The 23,484-nt window shown below is 35.8% G+C and overlaps 1 protein-coding gene across 1 annotated transcript; it reads right to left on the bottom strand.

Moving 5' to 3' along the window:
• Positions 1-873: 873 nt before the first annotated feature.
• Positions 874-20,973, bottom strand: TRIM69 (tripartite motif containing 69). Its single transcript, XM_054563936.1, has 7 exons — positions 20,947-20,973; positions 20,158-20,634; positions 19,227-19,322; positions 16,427-16,660; positions 15,641-15,663; positions 15,432-15,556; positions 874-1,415 (listed from the first exon to the last, which is right to left on the bottom strand). The coding sequence occupies exons 1-7, from the start codon at positions 20,971-20,973 to the stop codon at positions 874-876; spliced, it is 1,524 nt and encodes a 507-aa protein (XP_054419911.1).
• Positions 20,974-23,484: the final 2,511 nt, after the last annotated feature.

Raw genomic sequence — 23,484 nt, forward strand, 5'->3', positions numbered from 1 at the left:
CTACCTAACCCATAGAAACAAACACAGAGAGGCTGCCAATATGAGGAGACAAAGAAACATGATCCAAATTAAAGAACAGATCAAAACTTCAGAAAAAGAACTAAACAAAATGGACATAAGCAATCTGTCAGATGCAGAGTTCAAAACAGTGGTTATCAGGATGCTCGAGGAACTTAGTGAGGACCTCAGCACCATAAAAAAGATCCAGCCAGAAATGAAGGATACGCTAATTGAAGTAAGGAACAATTTACAAGGAAACAACAGTAGAGTAGATGAAGCCAAGCATGAAATCAATGATTTGGAACATAAGGAAGCAAAAAACAACCAATCAGAACAACAAGGACAAAAAAGAATCCGCCCCCCGCCCAGAAAAATGAGAGTAGTGAGTATAAATAGCCTCTGGGACAACTTCATGGGGAAAAAGATACAGGGATTAAGAAGCATAATTGGTAGGTACAAAGTAGACATTGGGATATTAGGAATAACAAAGGAAATGAAGAAGTCAAAGAACTTATATGCACAACACATGGACATGAACTAAGGGGGGATTGCTGGAGGAAAGGGGTGTACCAGGCAGAGGGGGACAAAGGGGAAAAATTGGGACAATTGTAATAGCGTAATCATGAAAATATACTTAAAAATATATAAAATAAATAAAACCTAATTTTTCTTATATAAATAAAAAAGAAAAGAAAAAGAAATAAAGCCTCCATTAAAATCCGCTTCGGACACTGAGAATGGAATTCAATTTGTGAACCCTCTTTTCATTATTCCAGAGTTTCCTCATAAACTGGGAAGAGAAACCAGTGAGATTGGAAAACTATTTCAGTACCTCTTTAATAATGCTCTGAATTTACACAATCATATGACTAATTACTGTGGATGTAAGATATGTAATGGTTGTTTATTCTGCCCACCATCATTAAGGCAAGGGCAAAAGTAGGGATAAAGTTTCTCCATGAAAGTGCTACAGAAGGTGTAAATGTGGGTCATGGTTTTAGCATTGTAGAAGGACACCTGCCCTCCTTCATAATCTAGATATATGCCCACCTTGTCGAGGTTGTTAGTCAGTTTCAGACTGCAAGAAGGCAAATCCAGAGCCTTTAGATCATTTTGGTTTCTTAGTCTTAAAAGCCAGAATCCTTGCTCGGGAATTAGAGGACAGCTACCTTTCCGAATGATGGATTCTCTAACAACTCCAACTGTCCACTTTGTCTTCTTTGCCACTTCTACTTCCCAGTACCATTTTCCAGATGTGAAGCCTTTTGAGCCCAGCACAGCCACACTTGAATCAAACCTCTCTGGGTCATCAGGCATTACTTGCTTAATGTCACCATGCCACACACTGGTTTGGTCTTCAGAGAGCAACAAATTTGGGTGTGCTGTTTTAGGGTCCAGAGTCAATGGAGATAAGCCTGGTAAGAAAATAAGAGAAAGCAGGGCATGAGAGAAAGGGGTGAAAGCAAATTTCTATAGTAAAAGGCAGCATTTACATAAACACTTTATCTCCCCATGCATATATATTCTTAGGCAGGTAATTACTTATATATACTCTTTATTGCTTTGGTACCCATGTGGCTATATTCTAGACATTCTTATATTTGTGGTAAAAATCAAACTGTACTCTGAAGCAATTTATTCTCTAATATAGGAAAACAATACAAATAATATACAAATGCCGAAGAGGTAATGATTAAATAAGTCTCTCCTAGGAAAGCTTTTTAAGACAGTAACTTATTTCAGTTGTGATATAACATTTATGAGATGTATTCAGGGTGCTTTAGGTAAACAGAGGCAAAAAACGAATGGGTTAAAAACAATAACTTATATAGGAGAGACTGAAGGGCTTGCCTGTTAGAGGCAGTTAATATTGAGCCAATTGATACAAAGTTCAGAGGACAATGATGAGAAGTTTATATTTGGTTTCATAGATAATGAGACTTTTGAGGCCTAGAATGGTTAATGCCACTGCTAATTAAAATGTGGTCCCCTAACTGCGTGGTTACCAGTTTGGGATGAGATAGTATGGAAATCAAGAGTTAGCTCTTAGAAACATTCTTAGCAATCTGACAGTAATTTTATGTTAATAGAATCTAATAATTTAAATAACTGGGCTTGCACTTTTTAATCTTTGTTTTTTAATTCCACTTTTTCAAGTAATTAATTTACATTGTATTCTACAAACATATCAGTCCATACCACTTTGAGATTTTAAAAACTGGTCTTTCATTCCACTAGTTTTATTGATTGATAATTGACAATATTGTTGTGTATGTTTATCACAGGTAATTTAATAAGCATTGGTTTAGATAAATAAATTGGCAGCGGTATAAATAAGAATTTCTGAATAAAGAGAGGTTAGAAGCATACCAGCAAAAAGATGACACAAAGTCTATGCGTGAGATAATTGAACATTGGCATAAAATTTGATAAAGGAAACAAAAACTGTGTATATTCACATCATGGACAGAAATGCACATATATATAAATTTGTTGTTAATAGATTTATTTATCCTTGTGAGATCAGTCCAGTCAAACTCTCTCTTCCCAGAAGAGCCTGAGTCTTTTCCATTATCCCAAGGATTTCTTTTTCCAGCAAGAGACTTTGAAGAATCCTGAATTTTTCCATACAAGCTGAATCTTCTCTCCTTCACATATCCCCTTCCACCTTGGATTGTTAACTCTTTCCAATGTGAGGACTAGGGCTTCTCTGGAGGTATAAAGACTTTTTACCAATCTATATATAGCTCCAGTCTGCTTTCATCATTGCCAGGCTTCTGACACCACCAGCTAGGTCAGTCTGCACTGGCTCTGAAGATTTCCTAGGAGTCAGCATTGTGTCCTCTCTTCTCATGCAATATTCAGTCCAGCAGTAAGTCCTATCAGCTCCATCTTTAAAATATATTCTGAGCCTACTCAGAATATATAGAAAGATAACTTCAAAAATACCACTGGCCTGGAACTAATGCAGTAACTTTTTAACTGTTCTATTTCCACTCTTGCTCATCTGCAACCTATTCTGTCTGTAACATGAATGAGCTTATCCAGTTCTCCTACTCAACACATTCTTAGGCTTTTCATCACCCAAGATAAAATCCAGACTCCTTACAGAGCATACAAGACCTACATCATTTACCTACCCTTCTGACCTCATCTGCTACCACATTGCCCTCATTAACTTTGACCCAACCACTTTGCCTTTTTAAATTATATTTTATTGATTCTGCTATTACAGTTTTCCCAAATTTTCCCACTTTGTCCCCCTCCATCCAGCACCCCCCCCCACTTACCTTAGGCAATCCCCCCCGCCATTGTTCATGTGCATGGGCCATGCATATAAATTCTTTGGCTACTCCATTTCCTTTACTCTACTTCACATCCCTGTGGCTATTCTGTAACTACCTATTTGTATTTCTTAATACCCTCACCTCTTCACCAATACTTCCCCAGTTCCCGCCCACCTAGCAATCATCAAAATGTCCTTCATATCCATGATTCTGTCTCTGTTCTTCTTGTTTGCTTTGTTTTTTAGATTCAATTTAATAGGTATGTATTTTTTGCCATTTTATTGTTCACAGTTTTGATGTTCTTAAATAAGTCTCTTTAACATTTCATATAATAATATCTTGGTGGTGATGAACCCCTTTAGTTTTTTCTTGTCTGGGAAGCTCTTTATCTGTCCTTTGATTCTAAATAATAGCTTTTCTCGGTAGGGCTAAATGTAGGTCCCTGCTTTTCATGAATTTGAATAGTTCTTGCCAATCCCTTCTAGTCCACAAAGTTTCTTTTGAGAAATCAAATGACAGTCTCATGGGAACTCCCCTATAGGTAACTAATGGCTTTTCTCTTGCTGCTTTTAAGATTCTCTCTTTATGATTAACCTTTGGCATTTTAATTATGAGATATAGATATAGATATAGATAGATATAGATATATCCTAAAAACATTTTATTTCAAAGTTGTGCTATCGATTTTTCCCAATCCAACATCTGTTGAATGACAGTCTTAGGTTCACACAAAGCATCTCCAAGCATACATATGATATTCCAGGTATTAACACTATTTAAAGAATGTACCATTGTACACAACTGTGACATACAAGTCAGACACGACAACATTGCAATTCCCTGGAAGCTCTAACTTCTCTTCTGAACATGAAGTACATCCATACCAGCCCTTCCAGTGGTCTGTTCATCCTGGTGCTGGCGTCATCTCTCGTCTTCTCCTTGGGGAGAAACCAGGGTGCCCTGAGGAGGTTGGCTTTCGAAAGTTCAAAAAACTATTTTCTAAGTTCAGATGCCAGAGATCCAATAGCCACCACTGCCACTTCCAGACCCCTACTCTACTCCTTATTCTTGTGTGAAACATCACTTTTCATTTGAGGCATTTGCCATTCAGTTTCATATTACCCTCTGTCTCTGTTTGATGCTATAATATACAAACTTCCTGTTACACTCTTTGCATTTGAGTTAACTTCATTCTTTACCCTGAACCCAAGTCATCATCCCAAACTATTTCACTATCTTTGGATATATAGCCACTCTTCTCTTCTTGCAGGTCCTTGACTTCACTTCACTGTTAATGACTTTTGACTTCTTTTCAGGTGTCCATGTCAATGACCATATTCCAGACCTCATAGCCATCAGAAACTATTCATTCTCTAAAATATTAAACTCAGATATCCCACTGTCTTATTTTTTGTGCTTTCTCACTCTCATTTCCCCCTACAACCATTGCTTGATTTCATTAATCCAGTCCCTGATTTCTCCTTATTATCTTAATAATCTATTAGGATAATATCCTATCTATTTCATGGCTTAAAATCCTTTCCCAAATAGCCTAGCATTGGCAGTTTTGTTGTCAGTAACCTCTACACTTTTATTTTATTTTCTGTATCACTTGTCATGCAACTTCCAACTCTGAATCTCTCCAGTTATTCAAATTTACATCCCAATTCCTGACCACCGCAGGAGGGAAATCACAAAATTATACAGATAGGTACAACAACAGACTCATTATTTCCACTTTATATTTGACCATTAGCACTGCCCAGAATTCCTATATTTACCAAATCAAATCATCTCCAGTTCCTCACAACAGCAAATTCAAACCTTCAACTCCCTCTGCAAACCTCTATTCTACCACTTCCCCCTTGATCTCACTCTCTCTTTTTTTTATTTTTAGAATCCTGCTGTCATTATTAGGTTGCACAATAAAAAGATTAGCAAAATTATAAACCAATGCCACTTGTTAATTTTTTTGTTTTGAAAAATATAGGTCTCTTTTCATAGTTATACATTATTTATGTTCGCATACAATAGGGTCACTGTTATTTTTAAATGAATAAATATTTGAAAATTTTCCTAGTTTTAGTCCTGGCTAGTGTGGCTCAGTGGATTGAACGCTAGCCTGCGAGCCAAAGGATCACCGGTTCAGTTCCTCGTCAGGGCACATGCCTGGGTTGTGGGCCAGGTCCCCAGTTGGGTGCATGTGAGAGGCAACTGGTTAATGTATCTCACACACATCAATGTTTCCCGCCCTCCCTTTCTCCTTCCCTTTCCACCACTCTAAAAATAAATAAATAAAATCTTTAAAAATTTTTTCCTAGTTTTAACTTCTAATACAATAAATATTGGCAGCTATAATTCACATAATCAAAAGCCCTTTGGAGTCCTAAATAAGTTTTAGAGTGTTACAGGGTCCTGAGAACAACATTTGAGAGGCACTGTTCTAGATTGTACACTCTGTGAGGGCACAGGTTACATCTGTTTTGATCACTGCTCTGTCCTACATGGGATATATTTGGGAGATATTTGGGAGATATTTGAAAAGTGGCTGGCAATACTTGTTGAAAAAGTGATTGAATGACTGTATGACTAAATGAATGTCATTCAAAATGGACCTTGTCAGGCATTCCAGACAGAGGGAACAGTTTGATAAAAAGGCTCAGAAACAAGAAAGTAAGAGTTTAGAAAGAGAGTGCTCACCCTCTCTTTAGATCTCACTCATTTTTCCCTATTTCCACCAATTATCCCCTTTCTTATAGTGTTGATTTCTTCTTTTCTATGGGCTGCTTCCCTTCAGTATGTCTTTGAAAGTCCTCTTTTTACTCTGCTTCCACATTCAATCTCCCCTACTTAGTGAAACTTCTCAAATGAGTGACCTGTCCACTTCACTACTACCTCATTCCAAATCACTCCTGAACCCATCACAATATAATTTGTGCCCATTCCACTCTTTTGAAATTGCCTTTACTGAAGTCGCCAATTGCTAAACATATCTTTTCCAAACATTTTCTAAATTGATCTTCACATTTGATATGAATGACCACTCCCTTCTCCTTGACAGTCTCTTTCCTTAAATTCCATGCCAGTTTCAGTTCTTGCAATTCTCTTGCCAGAATTCCTCCATCTTTTTGGGTGCTTCATTTCCCTTTATTTGTTGGTATTCTCTATTAGGTTCTCCCTCCTTGACTGTATGTTGTCACTTTCCTTTGGAAATCTCATTTACATCAATAGCTTCAACTACCTGACTCTATACATATTCCAGCCTGGCCTCTCTCTTAAACTTAAGCTGGAATAGTACCTATTGGAATATATTCATTTAGTTATCCTGTAGGTTCTTCCACACAACATGGCCACAATTGAACTCAACAACCCCCTCCAAAATCTGCATCTCCTATATGTTCATCCTTGGCATCACCTTTCTCATCCCTTACCACTAATTACTGTCCAGTACATTTCAGCTCCTCAAATACATCTCTGGAATCTATTCTTTATTTTCTAGTCTCTCCCATGCCTTTGGCTTAGATCTTAACAATTTTTCATGTAGATGGTTACAGAAGACTCTAAGTTTGTCTTCTATTCTTTTGGGAGCACAAACTGTGTCTTTTATTTTTCTGTGCTTGGAACCCAACTCAGTGCTTAGCATGTAGTAGGTCCTCTATAATAGAGTGTGTTGAATGAATGAGTAAACATTGATGATATTTTACTCTTACATGCAAAACTAAAGGAAATATGTTAAATATTTTAAACTAGAATTGGTAAAACTGCAACCATCAGGTCAGGCTGCTAGTTTTGTAAGTAAAGTTTTATTGGAACACATCAATGGCCATTCATTTACATATTGTCTGTTATTGGTTTTTCACTACAATGGAAGAGTGAAGTCATTTTAACAAAGACCATACAGCCCATTCAGCCCAAAATATTTACTTTCTGATCATTTATAAAAAAAAAAAAAAAAAAAAAAAAAAAGCCACCTCCTTTCCTAAAGCAGTCTCTTTTATAAGGCAGGGAAGGAGAAAATATGAACATACAGAATAAGTAAAGGTCTATAAATAAGAATTATGAAGTATATTTTACCAAGGTTTAATCACAGTTATATTATTAGTAAAATAGCCATGTATTAAATCCCATTTGATTTTCTCAGATGTAAAATTATACCAAAAATAAAGAAAAATCAGTTTGTGGTTTAAATGATTGCTAGAAGTAAAGTTTGATTTTATTGGGCAAAGAGTACAGGAAGAAAAACACAATGTTATCCCAAGACAGCTAGAGTAGAGTAATACCGAGGAGGGAGCTGCACATAGATAGACTTTTGAACATCAACAAAGGGATTCCCTCAAGACTGTAGCTGAGCATTGATCTTCAGTGAAATTCATTAGGACCAGAGGAAGAATCTCTAGAGAGCAGTAGGCTGAACAATTTCTAGAGCTCACACAACGCTGGGAATAATTTTCAATCTTGCCAACCAGAATGTCATAATATATGGAACATCAGGCAGAGTACTCAGAAAGGTGTTACCTTAGGAAGTGGGCTAAATTAGCCCTAGTTTAAATACTGTTGTTGAACTACTTTAACAAAGCTTAAAAACCTCAACAAAATTTAAAGAAAGTATCAAAAGGAACAAAGTTATTTTAAATAACTTAATTACATGCCAAAGTTAAATCCAGTAGAGCTTAAAATTACAACAAAATCCAGCAAACAGAAATGTAAAATTGATCATGTTTGACATCCAGTAAAAAATTACCAACAAGAAGAGACAACTCTCTCATGCAGAAGAATTTCAAATAATTTATGTAGATACTCCACTTCAAGGAGAAGGCGCATAACTCTTCACTTTTTAACTGTGGGCTGTGTATAGTAACTTCCTCCCAAAGAGAGCAGTATGGAAAGTGGAGGGAAAGAGTGACATTACAGTGGAGACACCTTACGAACACTGCCTCAGCCAGGTGATTAAAGCCAACATCAGTGGTCATAAATCATGTTGACATGCTTGATATGATGTGATGAAAATGGCACTTTTAACTATGTGGTCTTCCTCTTAATAACTTATAACCTTGATCTTATGAGAAAATATCAGAAAAATTGTAATAATGTGGCATTCTACAAGGTACATGACCAGTGCTCCTTAAAAATGTCAAAGTCATCAAAAACAAGGAAAGTCTAAAAGTTGTCCCAACCAAGAAGAGCTTAAAGAAATATGACAACTAAATGTGATGTGGTATCTTAGATGGAATCCTGGAACAAAAAAAATGACAGGCAAAAACTAAGGAAATTTAAAGAAACTATGGATGTTATTTAACAATAATATATTAATATTAGTTCATTAATTGTAAAAATAAATCACACTAAATGTAAAATGACATTAATAATAGGAGAAACTGGGGGTGAGGTACATGAGAACTTTATGTACTATCATCTCAATTTTCCTGTAAATCTAAAAATGTTCCAAGAAATAAAATTTGTTAAAAAGAAAAAAATTACTAGCCATGCAAAGCAGCAGAAAAATATGACCCACAGTCAGGAGAAAAATTAAGCAATAAAAACATATGCAGAAATAACAACAATTGTGGAATTAGCAGAGACATTAAAACACCTATCATAAATACCTTCCATTTGCTTGAGAATGTAAAAGAAAACATGTATATGGTGAGAAGAGAAGTCAGAGATACACAAAGACCCAAATGAAACTTTTAGAAGTGAAATGTATCTGAAATGAAAAACATCTTGAAAAGGATTAACAAATGATTAAGCAGTGCAGAAGATGAGAGAACTTGAATAGCAATAGAAACTATTCAGAATGAAGCGAGGGAGGGGGGAGCCAAAAATTACTGAGCATCAGTGACAAGTGAACCAATATATGGCAGTCAAATGTGTAAAATTAGAGTTCTAGAAGGAAATAGGAAAGGAGTATAGGTAAAAAATACTTGAATAACTAATAGCTAACATTATTCCAAATGTGATGACAACTATAAACCCATATATTCAAGAAGCTCAATGAATCACGAACAGAATGAACATAAAGAAAATCACACCAAGGCCCAGCATAATCAAATTGGTAGAAACAAGTGACAAAAAATAAATCCTAGAAGTAGTCTAAGAAAAAAGAAATAATACATACAGAAAAAATAAAGATAAACATGGTAATAGACTTACCATTGGAAACTCCGCAAATCACAAAACAATGAAGTAATATTTTAAAGTGCTGAAGAAGAAATCCATCAATCCAGAATTCTATATCAGAGAAAACACCTTTCAAAAGACAAGGTGAAATAAATATTTTTTCAGACAAAGGCTGAGATAATTCCTCACAAGCATACTTGAACTATAAAAAATTTAAAGGAAGCTCTTCAAGTAGACAGAAAAATGATATCAGATGGAAATTTGTATCTACATAAAAAATAGAGTGCCAGAAATTATAAATATATGAATGTAAAAGATATTTCTTCATTTAAAAAATAATTGACTGTTTATATATGAAGTTTATAATTTTTATAAATAAAGTGTATGACAAAGGACGAAGAATGTAAAATTATAGTGTAAGTTTTTTACACTATATGCAAAGGGCTCTGTTGTTTGAAGGTACGTAGTATGGGACAGTTGAAAATACATATTGTAAAATCCTAAAGCAACCAAAAATGTAAAAAAAAAATTTTAATAAATAAAGAAGTATAGATAATAAGCCACTAATGAAGTAGAGGGAAAACTAGAAGGCACTCGATCCAAAAGATAGGTATAAAGAAAAAAAGGAACAAAGAACAGATGGTATGAATAAAAACAAATACCAAGATGCTAAATGTAAACCCTGTCATATGGACTATCTTTAATGTCAATGGTCAGAACACCTCACCTAAAGCCAACCTACAGACAGCAAGTGGCATTGTTCCCTCTCTGACCCCTCCCCCACATACAGTGCCACAACACAGTAAGGTGAGTTGCCCGGCCCTAGTGAATACCTAAGGCTCTGCCCCTTACAATGTAACAGGCTCACTGAGACAAAGAAATATAGCCCAAATGAAAGAACAGATGAAAATTCCAAAAAAAGAACTAAGAGACAAAGAGCCAACCTATCAGATGCAGAGTTCAAAACATTGGTAATCAGGATGCTCATAGAAACGGTTGAGGATGGTCACAAAATAGAGGAAAAAATGAAGGCTATGCAAAGTGAAATAAAGAAAATTATAAAGGGAACCAACAGTACAGGGAAGGAAACTGGGACTCAAATCAACAATTGGGAGCAGAAGGAAGAGATAAACATTCAACCAGAAAAGAATGAAGAAACAAGAATTCAAAAAAATTAGGAGAGGCTTAGGAACCTCTGGGACAACTTTACGCATTCCAACATCCAAATCATAGGGGTGCCAGGAGGAGAAGAAGAAGAGCAAGAAATTGAAAACTTACTTAAAAAAAATAATGAAGGAGAACTTCCTTAGTCTGGCGAAGGAATGGACTTCCAGGAGATCCAGGGAGCTCAGAGAGTTGGACCCAAGGAAGCACACACCAAATCACATCATAATTGTAATATCCAAGATTAAAGATAAGGAGAGAATCTTAAAAACAACCAGTGAAAAGGAGAAAATTACCTGCAAAGGAGTTCCCCTAAGACTATCAGCTGATTTCTCAAAAGAAACCTTACAGGCAAAAAGGAGCTGGCAAGAAGTATTCAAAGTCATGAAAGGCAAGGACCTGCATTCAAGATTACTCTATACAGCAAAGCTATCATTTAGAATGGAAGGGCAGATAAAGTGCTACCCAGATAACGTAAAGTTAAAGGAGTTCATTCCTCATCACCAAACCCATATTATATGAAATATGAAAGGGACTTATCTAAGAAAAAGATGAAGATCAGAAACTATGAACAATAAAATGATAACAAACTCACAACTGTCAACCACTGAACCTAAAAACAAAAACAAACTAAGCAAACAACTAGAACAGGAATAGAATCACAGAAGTGGAGATCACATGGAGGGTTATCAGCAGGGAGGGGGAAAGGGGAAAATGGGGGGAAAGTTACAGGGAATAAGAAGCATAAATGGTAGGTACAAAACAAAAAGGCGGAGGTTAAGAATAGTATAGGAAATGGAGAAACCAAAGAACTTATATGTACGACCCATGAACATGAACTAAGGGGGAATGCTGTGGGGCGGGGGGGGTACAAGGCAGAGGGGAACAAAGGGGAAGAAAAAAATGTACAACTGTAATAGCATAATCAATAAAATATACTTTAAAAAAATAAAGTAAAATAAATTAACAAAACACCTCAACTAAAAGACAGAGCTTGTCAGACTGGATTTTTTTAAAAAGAAAAAAACAGGACTTAACTACATGTTAGCTACATACTTAAAATTTCAAAACACAAATAAGTTAAAACTAAGATGATAGGAAAAGATACACATATTTGACAAAATAGAATTCAGGAAGAAGAATATTAGCATAATACAAAGGAACATGTCATAAGTATAATAAGGTTGATTCATCAAGAATTCATAACAATCCTAAATGAATATTTACCTATTAACAGAGCTTCAAAATACATGAAGCAAAATAAATGAACTGAAAGGAGAAACACATTACCTAATTTCAAGATTTACTGTAAAGCTGCAGTAATAAAGACTTGTGTTTTTGGTATAAGAATAGACGGTATAGATTGATGAAGCAGAACTGAGAGATTGTAGTAGACTTATGGTTCACAAAGGTGGCAAAGTATTTCAGTGATATAAGAGTAGTCTTTTAAACAAATGATATGGGAAAAATTGGATATTCATGTAGGAAAAAAAACCTTGAACCTTATCTTATATACAAGAATTGACTAAATGGATAATGAACTTAAACATAAGAGCTAAAATGATAAAAAAAACTTCTGGAACAAAGTAGAGGGGAAAAAATCTGTGGCCTTGGGTTAGGGAAAGATTTCTAAGGACAGGAAGAGAATAAAACATTTAAAAAATTGCTAAGTTGGATTTCATCAAAATTAAAACTTTTGCTCTTTGACAGACCCTGTTAAGAAAATGAAAGTGGCAAGCCACAGAGAGAAAATATTTGAAAAACATATGTCTGATAAATAATATGTGTGCTTTAAATCTCTAATAAAAATACAATAAAAAATGTGACAAAATATTGAAGATACTTAAAAATATGTGAATGGCAAAGAAGCACATAAAAAGACACTCAGGATTAGTTATTAGGAAATGCAAATTAAAAACCACTGTGGAAAGCAGTATGGCAATAACTCAAAAAATTAAAAATCGATCTGCTTTTTGACCCAGCAGTCCCACTTCTGGGAATATATACAAAGAAACTCAAAACACTAATTTGAAAGAACATAAGCACCCTATGTTCATTGCAGCATTGTTTATAATTGCCAAGATATAGAAGCAGCCCAGGTGTCCATCAGTAGATAGAGTGGATAAAACAACTAGGGGACATTTATGCAATACAATATTATTCGATCATAAAAAAGGAGAAACTTTTACCCTCTGCAACAGCATGGATGGACCCAGAGAACATGATGCTAAGTGAAATAAGCCAATCAGAGAAAGACAAATACCATGTGAATTTACTTATATGTGGAATCTAATGAACAAACTGAACTAACAAACAAAATAGGGACAGACTCAGAATGAGAGCAGGATGACAGCTATTGGGGTGGAGGGTAGGGGGTGGAGGGATAGAGCAAAAAGGAAAAAGGATTCGTGGACATGGACAACAATGTGGTGATTACAGAGTGGAGGGGGTTATAAGGGGGTTAAATTGTAATGAAAAAATACAATAAAAAAATTTTTTAGAACCACATGCTATTATTACATGTATACATGTATAATATTACATGCATACTATTATACATGTAATAAGTGGTGAAAATTTAAAAGATTGACAATGTCATGTTTTGGCAAGGATGTGAAGAATCTGTTGGATACATCCATTGCAGTGGGAATGTAAAATGGTATCACCACTATAGAAAACAAATATGGTAGTTTCTTATAAAATTAAGCATACACTTAACACACTGCAGCAATCCCATTGCTGGGTATTCGCCTCAAAGAAATTAAAACACAAAGATTTGTAAACAAATGTTTAGGCAAGTTTATCCATAATAGCCATAAACTAGAAGCTACCAAAAAGTTCATCAGTTTGGTGAATGAATAAGCAAATTATGATGTATCCATAAAATATGATTATTGTTACATGTAACAACATAGGTGAATCTCAAAAAGCATTATGTCAAGTGGAAAAAAGCCAGACACAGACAACTACAGAATGTATGATTCCATTTATATGAAATTTTAGGAAAGATAAAACTAAAGTTGTATCATTGAATCTAGAGTAGATTTAAGGAGTGTCAGGGGCTGGGGATAGAAGGAAGGGATTGACTGCAAAGGGATATGCAGGAATTTTTTAGGATGATATAAATTTTTTATATCTTGATTTTGGAGATGTTTGCATAACTATATACGTTTGTCAAAACTCATCAAATCATACTTTTTTATATTTTATTTATTTATTTTTAGAGAGAGAGGAAGGGAGGGAAAAAGAGATGGAAAAAAATGTTGATTAGTTGCCTCGCACACACCTTCAACTGTGCCCTGACTAGGAATCAAACTGACAACCTTTTGGTTCACAGGATGGCACTCAGTCCACTAAGCCACACCAGCCATGGTAAATCACACACTTTAAAATGGTGAGTTTATGTCTATGAGGTTTTCGTGGGTTTTTTTTTAAAGATTTTTATTTATTTAATTTTAGAAGGGAAAGGAGGGAGAGAGAGAGAAAAACATCATCAGTTGGTTGCCTCTCGCTCACCCCTAACTGGGGACCTGACCCAACAACCCAGGCATGTGCCCTGACTGGGAATCAAACCAGCAACCTTTTGGTTTGTAGTTCAGCACACCATGAGGGGCTTTCTTTTCCACTTAATCCCTTCATCTTTTTCACCCAGTTCCCCAACATCCCTCCCCTCTGATAGATGTCAGTCCGTTCTCTGTTTCTATGAATCTGTTCCTATTTTGTTTATTTTGTTCATTAGACTCTAGATAGAAGTGAAATCACATGGTATTTGTTTTTCTCTGACTATTTCACTTAGCATAGTACCCTCCAGGTCAATCGACATTGTTGCAAAAGGTAAGATTTCCTTTTTTATGGCCAAGTAGTTTTTCATTGTGTAAATGTACCACAGCTTTTTAATCCACTCATGTACTGATGAGCACAGGCAACAATATGGTGATTACACGGGGGAAAGGAGGGTGGGGGGAGATAGAAGAGAATAAAGGTAGGATAAATGGTGATGGAAGGAGACTTGACTTTGGGTGATGAACACACAATACAGCATACAGATGATGTATTAACCAATGTCACTGCAGTAAGTTCAATAAAAATTTGTTTAAAAAATAGTGAGTTTCTTTTATATTAATTACACCAGAGTAAAGCTGATTTTTTAAATGTCACCTACCTGGAAAAATTATTAACAGGGATAGATTGTGATTTTCATTAAGTCAGAAACAACTCATAATAATGTGTCTATATGAATTCTATAAAAAAAACTGTATTTAGAACTTTTTATTTTTATAAAGATTTGTATTTAGAACTTTATGTTCTTGAAATGCCATTTGTATTCTTTTGTCCTGGTCAGTTCTTTGATATCTGAAGGTGAACAATAACTTAGTGTTCATATTAGGCACACATATTGAAATTACTGGTTTTCTTTTGAAGCACTGAAAATCTCTAAACAATCTTCTAAGATATTATACTCTATATTATGAACATCAAACACAAGAGGATTTATAAAGACCCTATTACATTCAAAGAGTATGTACAATAAACTCCTCTGCCATGGCAGAAAAGCTCCAGGGATGTAACTGATTTAGCAAAGTAGGGTAAAATATTGATTGATACAATGTATAGAACAATTACAACAAAATCTTTGGCTGAGAGGTAATTCTGGCATCAGACTCTGTTTACCAGTAAAAAGCCATAAATTCTTAGATCATAGTACCAGAAGAAATTCAGTCATACCAAGTAGGCTTATTTTGGTAAACTCTATCCTTCCCCTTGTTCCAGCCTCTGAAGTACTAATTAAGGCCACAGAAGTGGTCCCACAGATGAAACATACATGAGGAGCCTCAGGAACCAATAGCTACTATCCACTAATACCTGGAGAGAGAGTGGACTGCATTTCCCTCCACATCATGTATTGGATGGGACCTTTGTATAGGCCTGGGTTCAGCTTTTTGGAGATAAGTTCTCTGGGTGCCAGCACCCTTATTCCTTGCTGCAAGCTGCAAGGGACATAAATAATTTATTTTAGACACCTTCCAGCGAATGAAGGTACAGTACTAATATCATATGGAAACACCACATACCTATCCAAGAAAGGTGTGATGTCCTAGAAGAGGAAAGGAGAAAAAGAAAAGTTAGATGTCTGTTCATCACCTGCAGAAATACATTGGATGCTACTGGCCCACACTAGAATCTGATTGTCAGTACTGGAATCCTGTGCGGATGGCCCTAATTCCATTGCCAGATCTCATCCTTCAGGTGTCTTTTCTGATCTGTATCTTTCATCTAATCCAAGATAAACTGGCCTTATCTTGCTCTGATTTTCTAGTACCCTTTTACATGGAAAAAGAAATAATTTAAGATTAAGCTATATTTACCTATATTGCCACACAGTCTCAGGAAAAAATCATAATAGGTATTCCTACCGGAAGGCCACTTTTTCTTAGGCTAATTAAGCTGCTGAGTGTTGAGGTGGCAACCAATGCCACTTTAGAAGCGAACCTTCAGTTAACAAAGATTGGCAGACAGCTTTTTAAACAGGTCAATTTATGATTGCTGCAAGCAAAAGATACAGCTTAGGTTGCAACATTCTTTTTGAGAAATAAAGTTTCAAAGTTCTTCAGGGAGAAATACTAAAATGTTAATAATGTCATTAATGTCATTTTGTTATCTTTTCTAGGAGGATGAAAGTAAAGCTCTATATTGAGTGTAAGGAAAAAGTAGCTTCCTGCTTTTCTCCCAGAGACTCTTCAAAGCACTACAGCAGGTCCTTCCCCCGACCCCCTTGTGGGGAAAAGCTGCTTCTACTTCCTTTCTAACCCTCTTTCCCCTAGTAATGTACCCATAGTCATGCTGATATGGAGTCTTACTTGGAGAAAGTCGAAGGCGTTCTGCTGTTCCATCCGTGCCTGGATGCTCAACAACATCTCCTGGACTAGGAGATGCTGTTCCTGAAGCTGGTTCAGATTCAGCTGCATTTCCTCATTCAAGGCTTTCCCTTCTTCCCGGAGCTCACTTAAAATGTCCTTTTCTTTGCAGTGCAGAAACTGATGCAGCTTTAGAAACTCCAAGGAGATGTGTTGCTGCAGATGTAGCTTGTTTTCCTGGAAACCTCCATGATCATCACCATGGTAATTACTGCAGCTAGTACTTGGGGATGGGGGCCCACACCACCAGATACTCACACAACTTGGGAAATACCATTAACAAGAAAATGCATTAAAATGGCTGCTGAGTATCCACATTCAACCATACTAAAAGGAGCCCTTTTGTGGCAGAGGAGGAGACTTACTCCATCTTTCTCAACTAGTTCAAAAGTTCAGGATGAAATAGTCAAAAGTGATCTCCAGGTTCCTATTGCAGTACTGAGGTGGTAATCAATGCCATATTCAATAGGACTGTAGGGTTCATTAAATGTTCTAGAATGAATGATAATATCCTCCTATCCAGAAGCAGAAGTCAATATCTACCAAGTGATGCTAATAGACTAGGGCCATAAGGAGGTGGAAAGAAATGTCCTTATCAAGAAATCAAACATCAGAACTGTGGGATGCCACACCTGCTGCCAGAACAATATAAAAGAAGAGACGGGAGATGTTTGAAGCACTGAAACTGATAACATATACTTGCAGCTTTTAGGTGATCTGAACATCCTCATGGGTGAGCCATCTGATATCCTGGCCTCTTGGATCCTTATTCTCATTTTTAGTGATTTCCACCTTTATGCATGCTCTTAGTTACACTGAGGATTTTATCATCTCCAGCAATTCCACCATCTCCAAAATTAACTTTTTATACTCAGTTACTCAGGTACTGCTATTGCAGTTATTGGGTCTGATTGAAATCTGTATATTGACCCCTTCTATTCCTTCAGCTTCTCTCTTTACGTGCCCTCTTATCCAGCTCGGATTCTATGGTTCCTCATTGTCATTGCTTTTTAAATAGGCTTAATTCTCTCCTTCCTCTAATTCATACTTTTCCAGTTTTCCTTTTACCTGTTTCACCACTATTTCTCATTCTTGTTTGTTGGTTCTAGAGCTACTTATATTCTGTCTTGGCCTCTTTTTCCTTCTCATTCTACACTCTCTTTCTAAGTAATATCCTCTTTTCCCACAGCTTAAATACCCATCTATACACTGATTTCTTATTTCTAGACTAGTCCAACTTCTAAGCTCCAGGTTCCTATATCCAACTGTCTATTTGACTTCTACAATTGCCCTTAACATCTAATGAATCATCCCATCTAGGTCATTTTTATCTCCAAAGCATATACTGAAGCTGTTTATTTCTTTCCATCTTCACTGCCTCTCTAGACCAAGCCGCCATCATCATTCCCTGAGATCACTACAATAGTCTTCTAACCATTATCCTTGTCATTGTCTCTCTCAATTCATTCTCTGCACAGCTACCAGACTGAAATTTTCAAAATGAGATAAAACCATGTCTAATTTAAACCTTTTAATGGCTTCTCATTATTCTTAGCATGAAGTTCAAAATTTCTAACATTATCTACAAAGGTCTATGGCTTTGAGCTCATATCTGCTTCTTCGGTCTTATCTTGCCTACCAGGATCCAGTTCTATTGGCTTTCTCTGTGCTTAACATAGCAACTGACTTCCTCTCTCAGGGCTTTTCTATATGTTCCTTGTTCTTCAGAGAACGCTCTTCAGAACACTTCCTTCATATTCTCCTCAGTTCACTTAGCTAAGTTACTTATCCTTCAGTTCTCAATTATTAATAGGTGACTTCTTCAGGAAACAGCATTATCAGTCTAGATTAGGTTCTCCATTTATATGTTCTCATAGCACCCTATAGTTTAATTAATAATAATTATCACAGTTGTTATTTTATTGTTATTGGTGGGATTACTCATTAATATTCATCTCCCATGTCTAGCACAATGCCTGACCCAGTCAATAAATATTTTTTGAATGAGTGAATGTTCACTGTAATAGCTGAACTAGGAACTCTTACAACAGGAACAAGATTCTTTAGAGGCATCATTATTTCCATCAAATCTTCTTTCCTGTACTGTATGTGTTACTTATTTCAGATGCCAAACACTAGAGAATACTCTCCTCCATAGGATAATTATTGAATAAATAGAACTCCCAATTTAGCCCCCCAACCTAGGTCCTGCTTTGCCAAGTCTCTAACCACTAATGTCCTAGAGGTCCTGTGAAAATATAGGCAATGGTATTATTTTGTTTGGGGGAAACTAGGCAAGATCAAATCAGATGATAGAAGCCAGCAATCTGAAAGACCTTGTTTCAGAGGTAGACTGCTTGTAAACTCAAAGAAAAGAAAGATATTTCTTTGGACATAGCTATCTTTAGTTGATCTGCCATAGGTAAATTTCTTATTTTGCCAATAAGTAAGAGAAAAGACCAGACAAATAACCCCACAACAATCACCCAGCAACTTAACTATCAAAAGGCTCAGCATATTAAGGGGAAAGCCAGTCCACTTGTTCTGCTGCTCAGCTATTGGGAATATACTCTACTGCTATACTTCTCTCTATACTATCATGTCCATTTTTTAATTCTATAGCCCAGGTGTCTATAGCCCAGTGTATTGATAATATATATAGGCACCTTTCTACCCAAATAACTAAAGTTATAAGGAGGGTATATTCTAGTTCTATCTCATGGTCCCCTACCCTGCTCCTCACCTTGTAAGCAGCAATAGCATCTTTCTGCATGTTCCTCAGGGACTGAAGTTCCCCCAGGGTTTCTTCCAGTTGATTCTTATAGATGATAATCTCTTCCTGAGAATACCACATAGAATTAACCCACATTGACTTGAGAGATGAAGGGCCATAGAGGGCATTTCCCCCAAAACCCCAATAAGTGAGAAAAAAAATCAAGCTCTTGCTGCAAAAGTCTTTCCTTTCCCGTGTCATAGTTTCTGTCTCTTTCAAGAATTGTGAAGGAAATTACAAGGAGCAGAAAAACTTAGGGTTTTTTTTTTAACCTTCTTAGTAACTACAGGGGTTTGAAGAAGTTAGCAGAACTCTATCTATTTTCTACTCTAGTTACACTGTTCTCACTATACCTTTGCTTACATTGTTCTCGCTTAGAATACTCATTTCTTCTGTTTAAAAGAAGAAATGCAAATCAAAATGATTTCCCAGTTCAAACTTTCTTTACCACATGTCCCCTGAATATTTCAATTTTCTCTAATCTTTTCTGAAATTTCTAAACATTTATGAATTACTAATATGACAAAATTTAGCTGTCAGTAGTACACTATATTATACTATGTCTTGTTTTATTCATTTTGACTATATTTCAAGACTTTTATAACAAGAGTAGTATCTTTAATGTTCATATTTTACACAGTGTCTAGTAGAGCACTGTCACATCAGGGTTAAAGTAAATATTTGATTGATGGAAAGAGTAGGTCACAACTCCTCCTCTACTTTCCTGTATCAACACCTCTACAGAAAGAACATTGCAAGATATATTGTATTTTCTGAGCACTCTGAGCTTTCTAATAATCATCTGAATAAAGATGAATCATCTAGAAGAGAAAAGAGGCCCTACAAAAGATTTTTCCCACAGCTTTCATAAAGGATTGTTCAAGGCCCAGGGCTCACCCACCATGAAGAAACGGACAGCATCAGAGATCTGCAGGCACTCTATAGACTGGCCTACAGACAACTGCGCATCTTTGCATTGAAAGCAGATCAGCTTCCCTTCTGGCTTATTGAACAGTTTCAGGTTCTCTCCATGCTCTGGGCACTGTGGATGGCCCTTGAGTAGGGGTAGTTCCTTAATCTTCTCTATTAGCTTATCTAGTACGAGGTTGAATGTACAGTTGTTATATTGACATATTGTCTTACACTCAGGACAGAGTGTTTCCTTTGCTTGCTGCTTCCAAAAGTTCTGAATGCAGGCTTGGCAGAAGTTGTGGCCACAGGTTAGCATCAATGGGTCCCTGAACCAATCATTACACAGTGGGCAGTGTAGCTCCTTAGTAATATCTTGTATCTGCACTTTAGAAGGTATCTGGGTGATCAATTCATTCACTTCAATGTAGTTGTCTGGTTCAGTGTTGGAGGAGGGTTTGGAAGATACCTTTAGGGGAAAAAAAAACCAGCTAAAATGAGTTCTTTTTCTAACTGCCCACTCCAGGGTAGTGGACTCCATTCCTAGAGAAGCTGAGAATTGGTGCAGCCAAAGTAAAAGCACCATAATCTTTTTTTTTGAAAGTGACCTAATAACTTTACTGCTTTCAACCATATTTAAACTTTAATAGAGAGCTTAGACAAAAGAAGGAAGAGTGTTCAACCAAAGAAATACATTTTATTGTACATCTCTCACTCCACCCCCCTTTCTTCATTATCAGTTAAAAGTTTTACCTTCAACATCTGTTATCCTAGGTATTACCTTTTCGTTTTTTGTTCCAGCAGTCATGTACAAAGAATTGGGAAATCAACCAGATTCTTCAGTCGGTGGCATAATATCACCCAGGTCCTCCACCCTCCTTTTTAATTATTTTTTAAGATTTTACTTATTTTTAGGGAGAGGGGAAGGGAGGGAGAAAGAGAGGATAGAGAAACATCGATCTGTTGCCTCTCTAATGTACACTGACCAGGCATCAAACCTGCAGCCCAGGCATGTGCCCTGACCAGAAATTGCATGAGCTCCCTTTTGCTTTGCAGGGTGATGCTCAACCATCTGAGCCACGCTGGTCAGGGTCACCCTCCTTTTTAAAAAAAACACATTACACAAATAACATATATACAGAAAAATGCAGAATCTCGATTATACAATTCATTAGTCTTGCCTGTTTTTGAGTTTTATGTGAATGCAACCATGCAATATGTACTCTTGCTGTTGGCTTCTTTTGTCAACATTACATTTGTGAGATTAATCTATATTCTATATATACACATTTCTTTTGGGTATATACCTGGGAGTGGGTCATAGGATTGGCACATATTCAGCTTAGTTCATATTGCCAATATTTTTCTAAGTGGTTCTATCAATTTACACTGCCACCAGTGTTGTCCCATATCTTTGTCAGCAATATAGTTATACCTGTTTTAGCCCTTCTGTTGGATATGCAGTAGTATTGCATTGTGGTTTTAATCTGCATTTGCCTGATGACTATGGATTTGGGACCATTTTCAGATGTTAATTATTCATTTGCATTTTCCCCCATTTGTGAAATGCCCATACAAGGCACGTATTTTATTATTGAGATGTCTTTTTATTCACAAGAGTTCTTCACATATTCTAGGTATAAGTTCTTTATCAGATACACATATTCCAAATATCTATTTTCACTATGTAGATTGCCTTTAAGCTTACTTTGTGATGTCTTTTAATGAACAACAGTTTTTAAACTATTTTAAACTTTTTTATTTTTAAGCATAACAGAAATACAGAAAGCAGCATGAAAAAGTATAGCATGTTGAATTATTAATAGATGAATAGCCATTAAAGGAGATTGAGCCTTTCCAGCTACCCCGTAAGTTTTCCATATACTCCCTGCCACCTAAATGCTCCTCCTCATATTTCTGAGATGACCACTATCCTGAATGTTGTGTTTATCACTTTTTTATCAGTTTTGATGTTTATATAAACAAAATCATATTTTACGTATTTGTGCCTAGGTTTCTTTGCTCAGCATGACTTTTTTTTTTACTATTGAACACAACTGTCATATTTATGTCATCATGATAAATAGGATAGTGCAGAGCTAGGAATTTGTAACCTGCTCCCAGGGTAATGTTTATATTAACCTTCCTCTACCCATCCACCTTTGCTTTCTCAGGTGAAAAGTAGAGCTCATTACATCTCAGTGATATGAATTATCATTTTTGTATGTGGGGGTGATGCGCTATGACTATGCCTTCTGTAGATTTATTAGCATGACTTTTGTGATTCATCTGTGTTGATGCACATAGCTGAAGTTCACTCATTTTCATCATTATATAACATTTGCATTATTATATAGTATTTGAAAATTTATAAAATTTATTTCTCCATTTTACTATTAATAGCCAATTGGATTGTTTTGGTGTTTTGCCATAGAAGCAATGCTACTATGAACATTCTTCCACATTTTCTGAGACATATGTGCAAAGGTGTTTCTAGTTTATTTAATGTTAAACCATCTTTACTTTCCAGGAATTAATCCATCTTGATCATGATATCTTATTTATGTATTGCAGGATTTGGTTTAGCATTTTTTTATATAGGATTCAGCCCCTATGTTCTTGAGTAAGATGGCTTTTTATTTTCTTTTTTTAAATTATCCTTGTCTAGTTTTCTTATCTAAGTTATACTAGTTACATAAAATTACTTGGGGAGTGGGCCTTCTTTTTCTCTCCTCTAAGTTTGTTTAAAAAGAATAATTATCGGTTCCTTGAGTAGTTGAAAGAACTCATCAGTAAAACTTCTAGGATTGATGTTTTGTTTTTAATTTTGTTTTATTTGAAAGTACTGATTTACTTCTTGAATAGTTACAGATTTGTTTATATTTCTATATTTTCATGAAGCAGTTATGGTCATTTATATTTTTCTAGGAATATATTTTGCCTAAGTTTATAAATGTATGGGTGTAAAGCTGTACTCTCATATTATCTTTTTGGTTGTGAGATATAGTATACATATGTAAGAGTGTATAAAACATTTGTATACATTTTAAATAATAATAACAAAGCAACACTTTGTAATTAACACCAGGTTAAGATATAAAACACTAACTACCAATACCCTAGGTGACCTCTGTATGTTCTTCCCAATTACGTGTGTTTCTCTTCTCTTCATAGATAGCCAATATCCTGCCTTTTGAGTTAAACATTCTATACTTTTCTTTATTATTTTACTATCTGTCATTGCATCCCTAAAAAATATAGTGTTTAGAGTATTTTCTGTTTTGAACTTCATATAAGTGGAATAATACTCTATGTACTT

This window comes from Pteronotus mesoamericanus, unplaced genomic scaffold, assembly GCF_021234165.1.
Source record: "Pteronotus mesoamericanus isolate MK-2021 breed Mesoamerican mustached bat unplaced genomic scaffold, CSHL_Meso_final contig_164, whole genome shotgun sequence".
In the NCBI taxonomy this organism is placed as follows: Eukaryota; Metazoa; Chordata; class Mammalia; order Chiroptera; family Mormoopidae; genus Pteronotus; species Pteronotus mesoamericanus.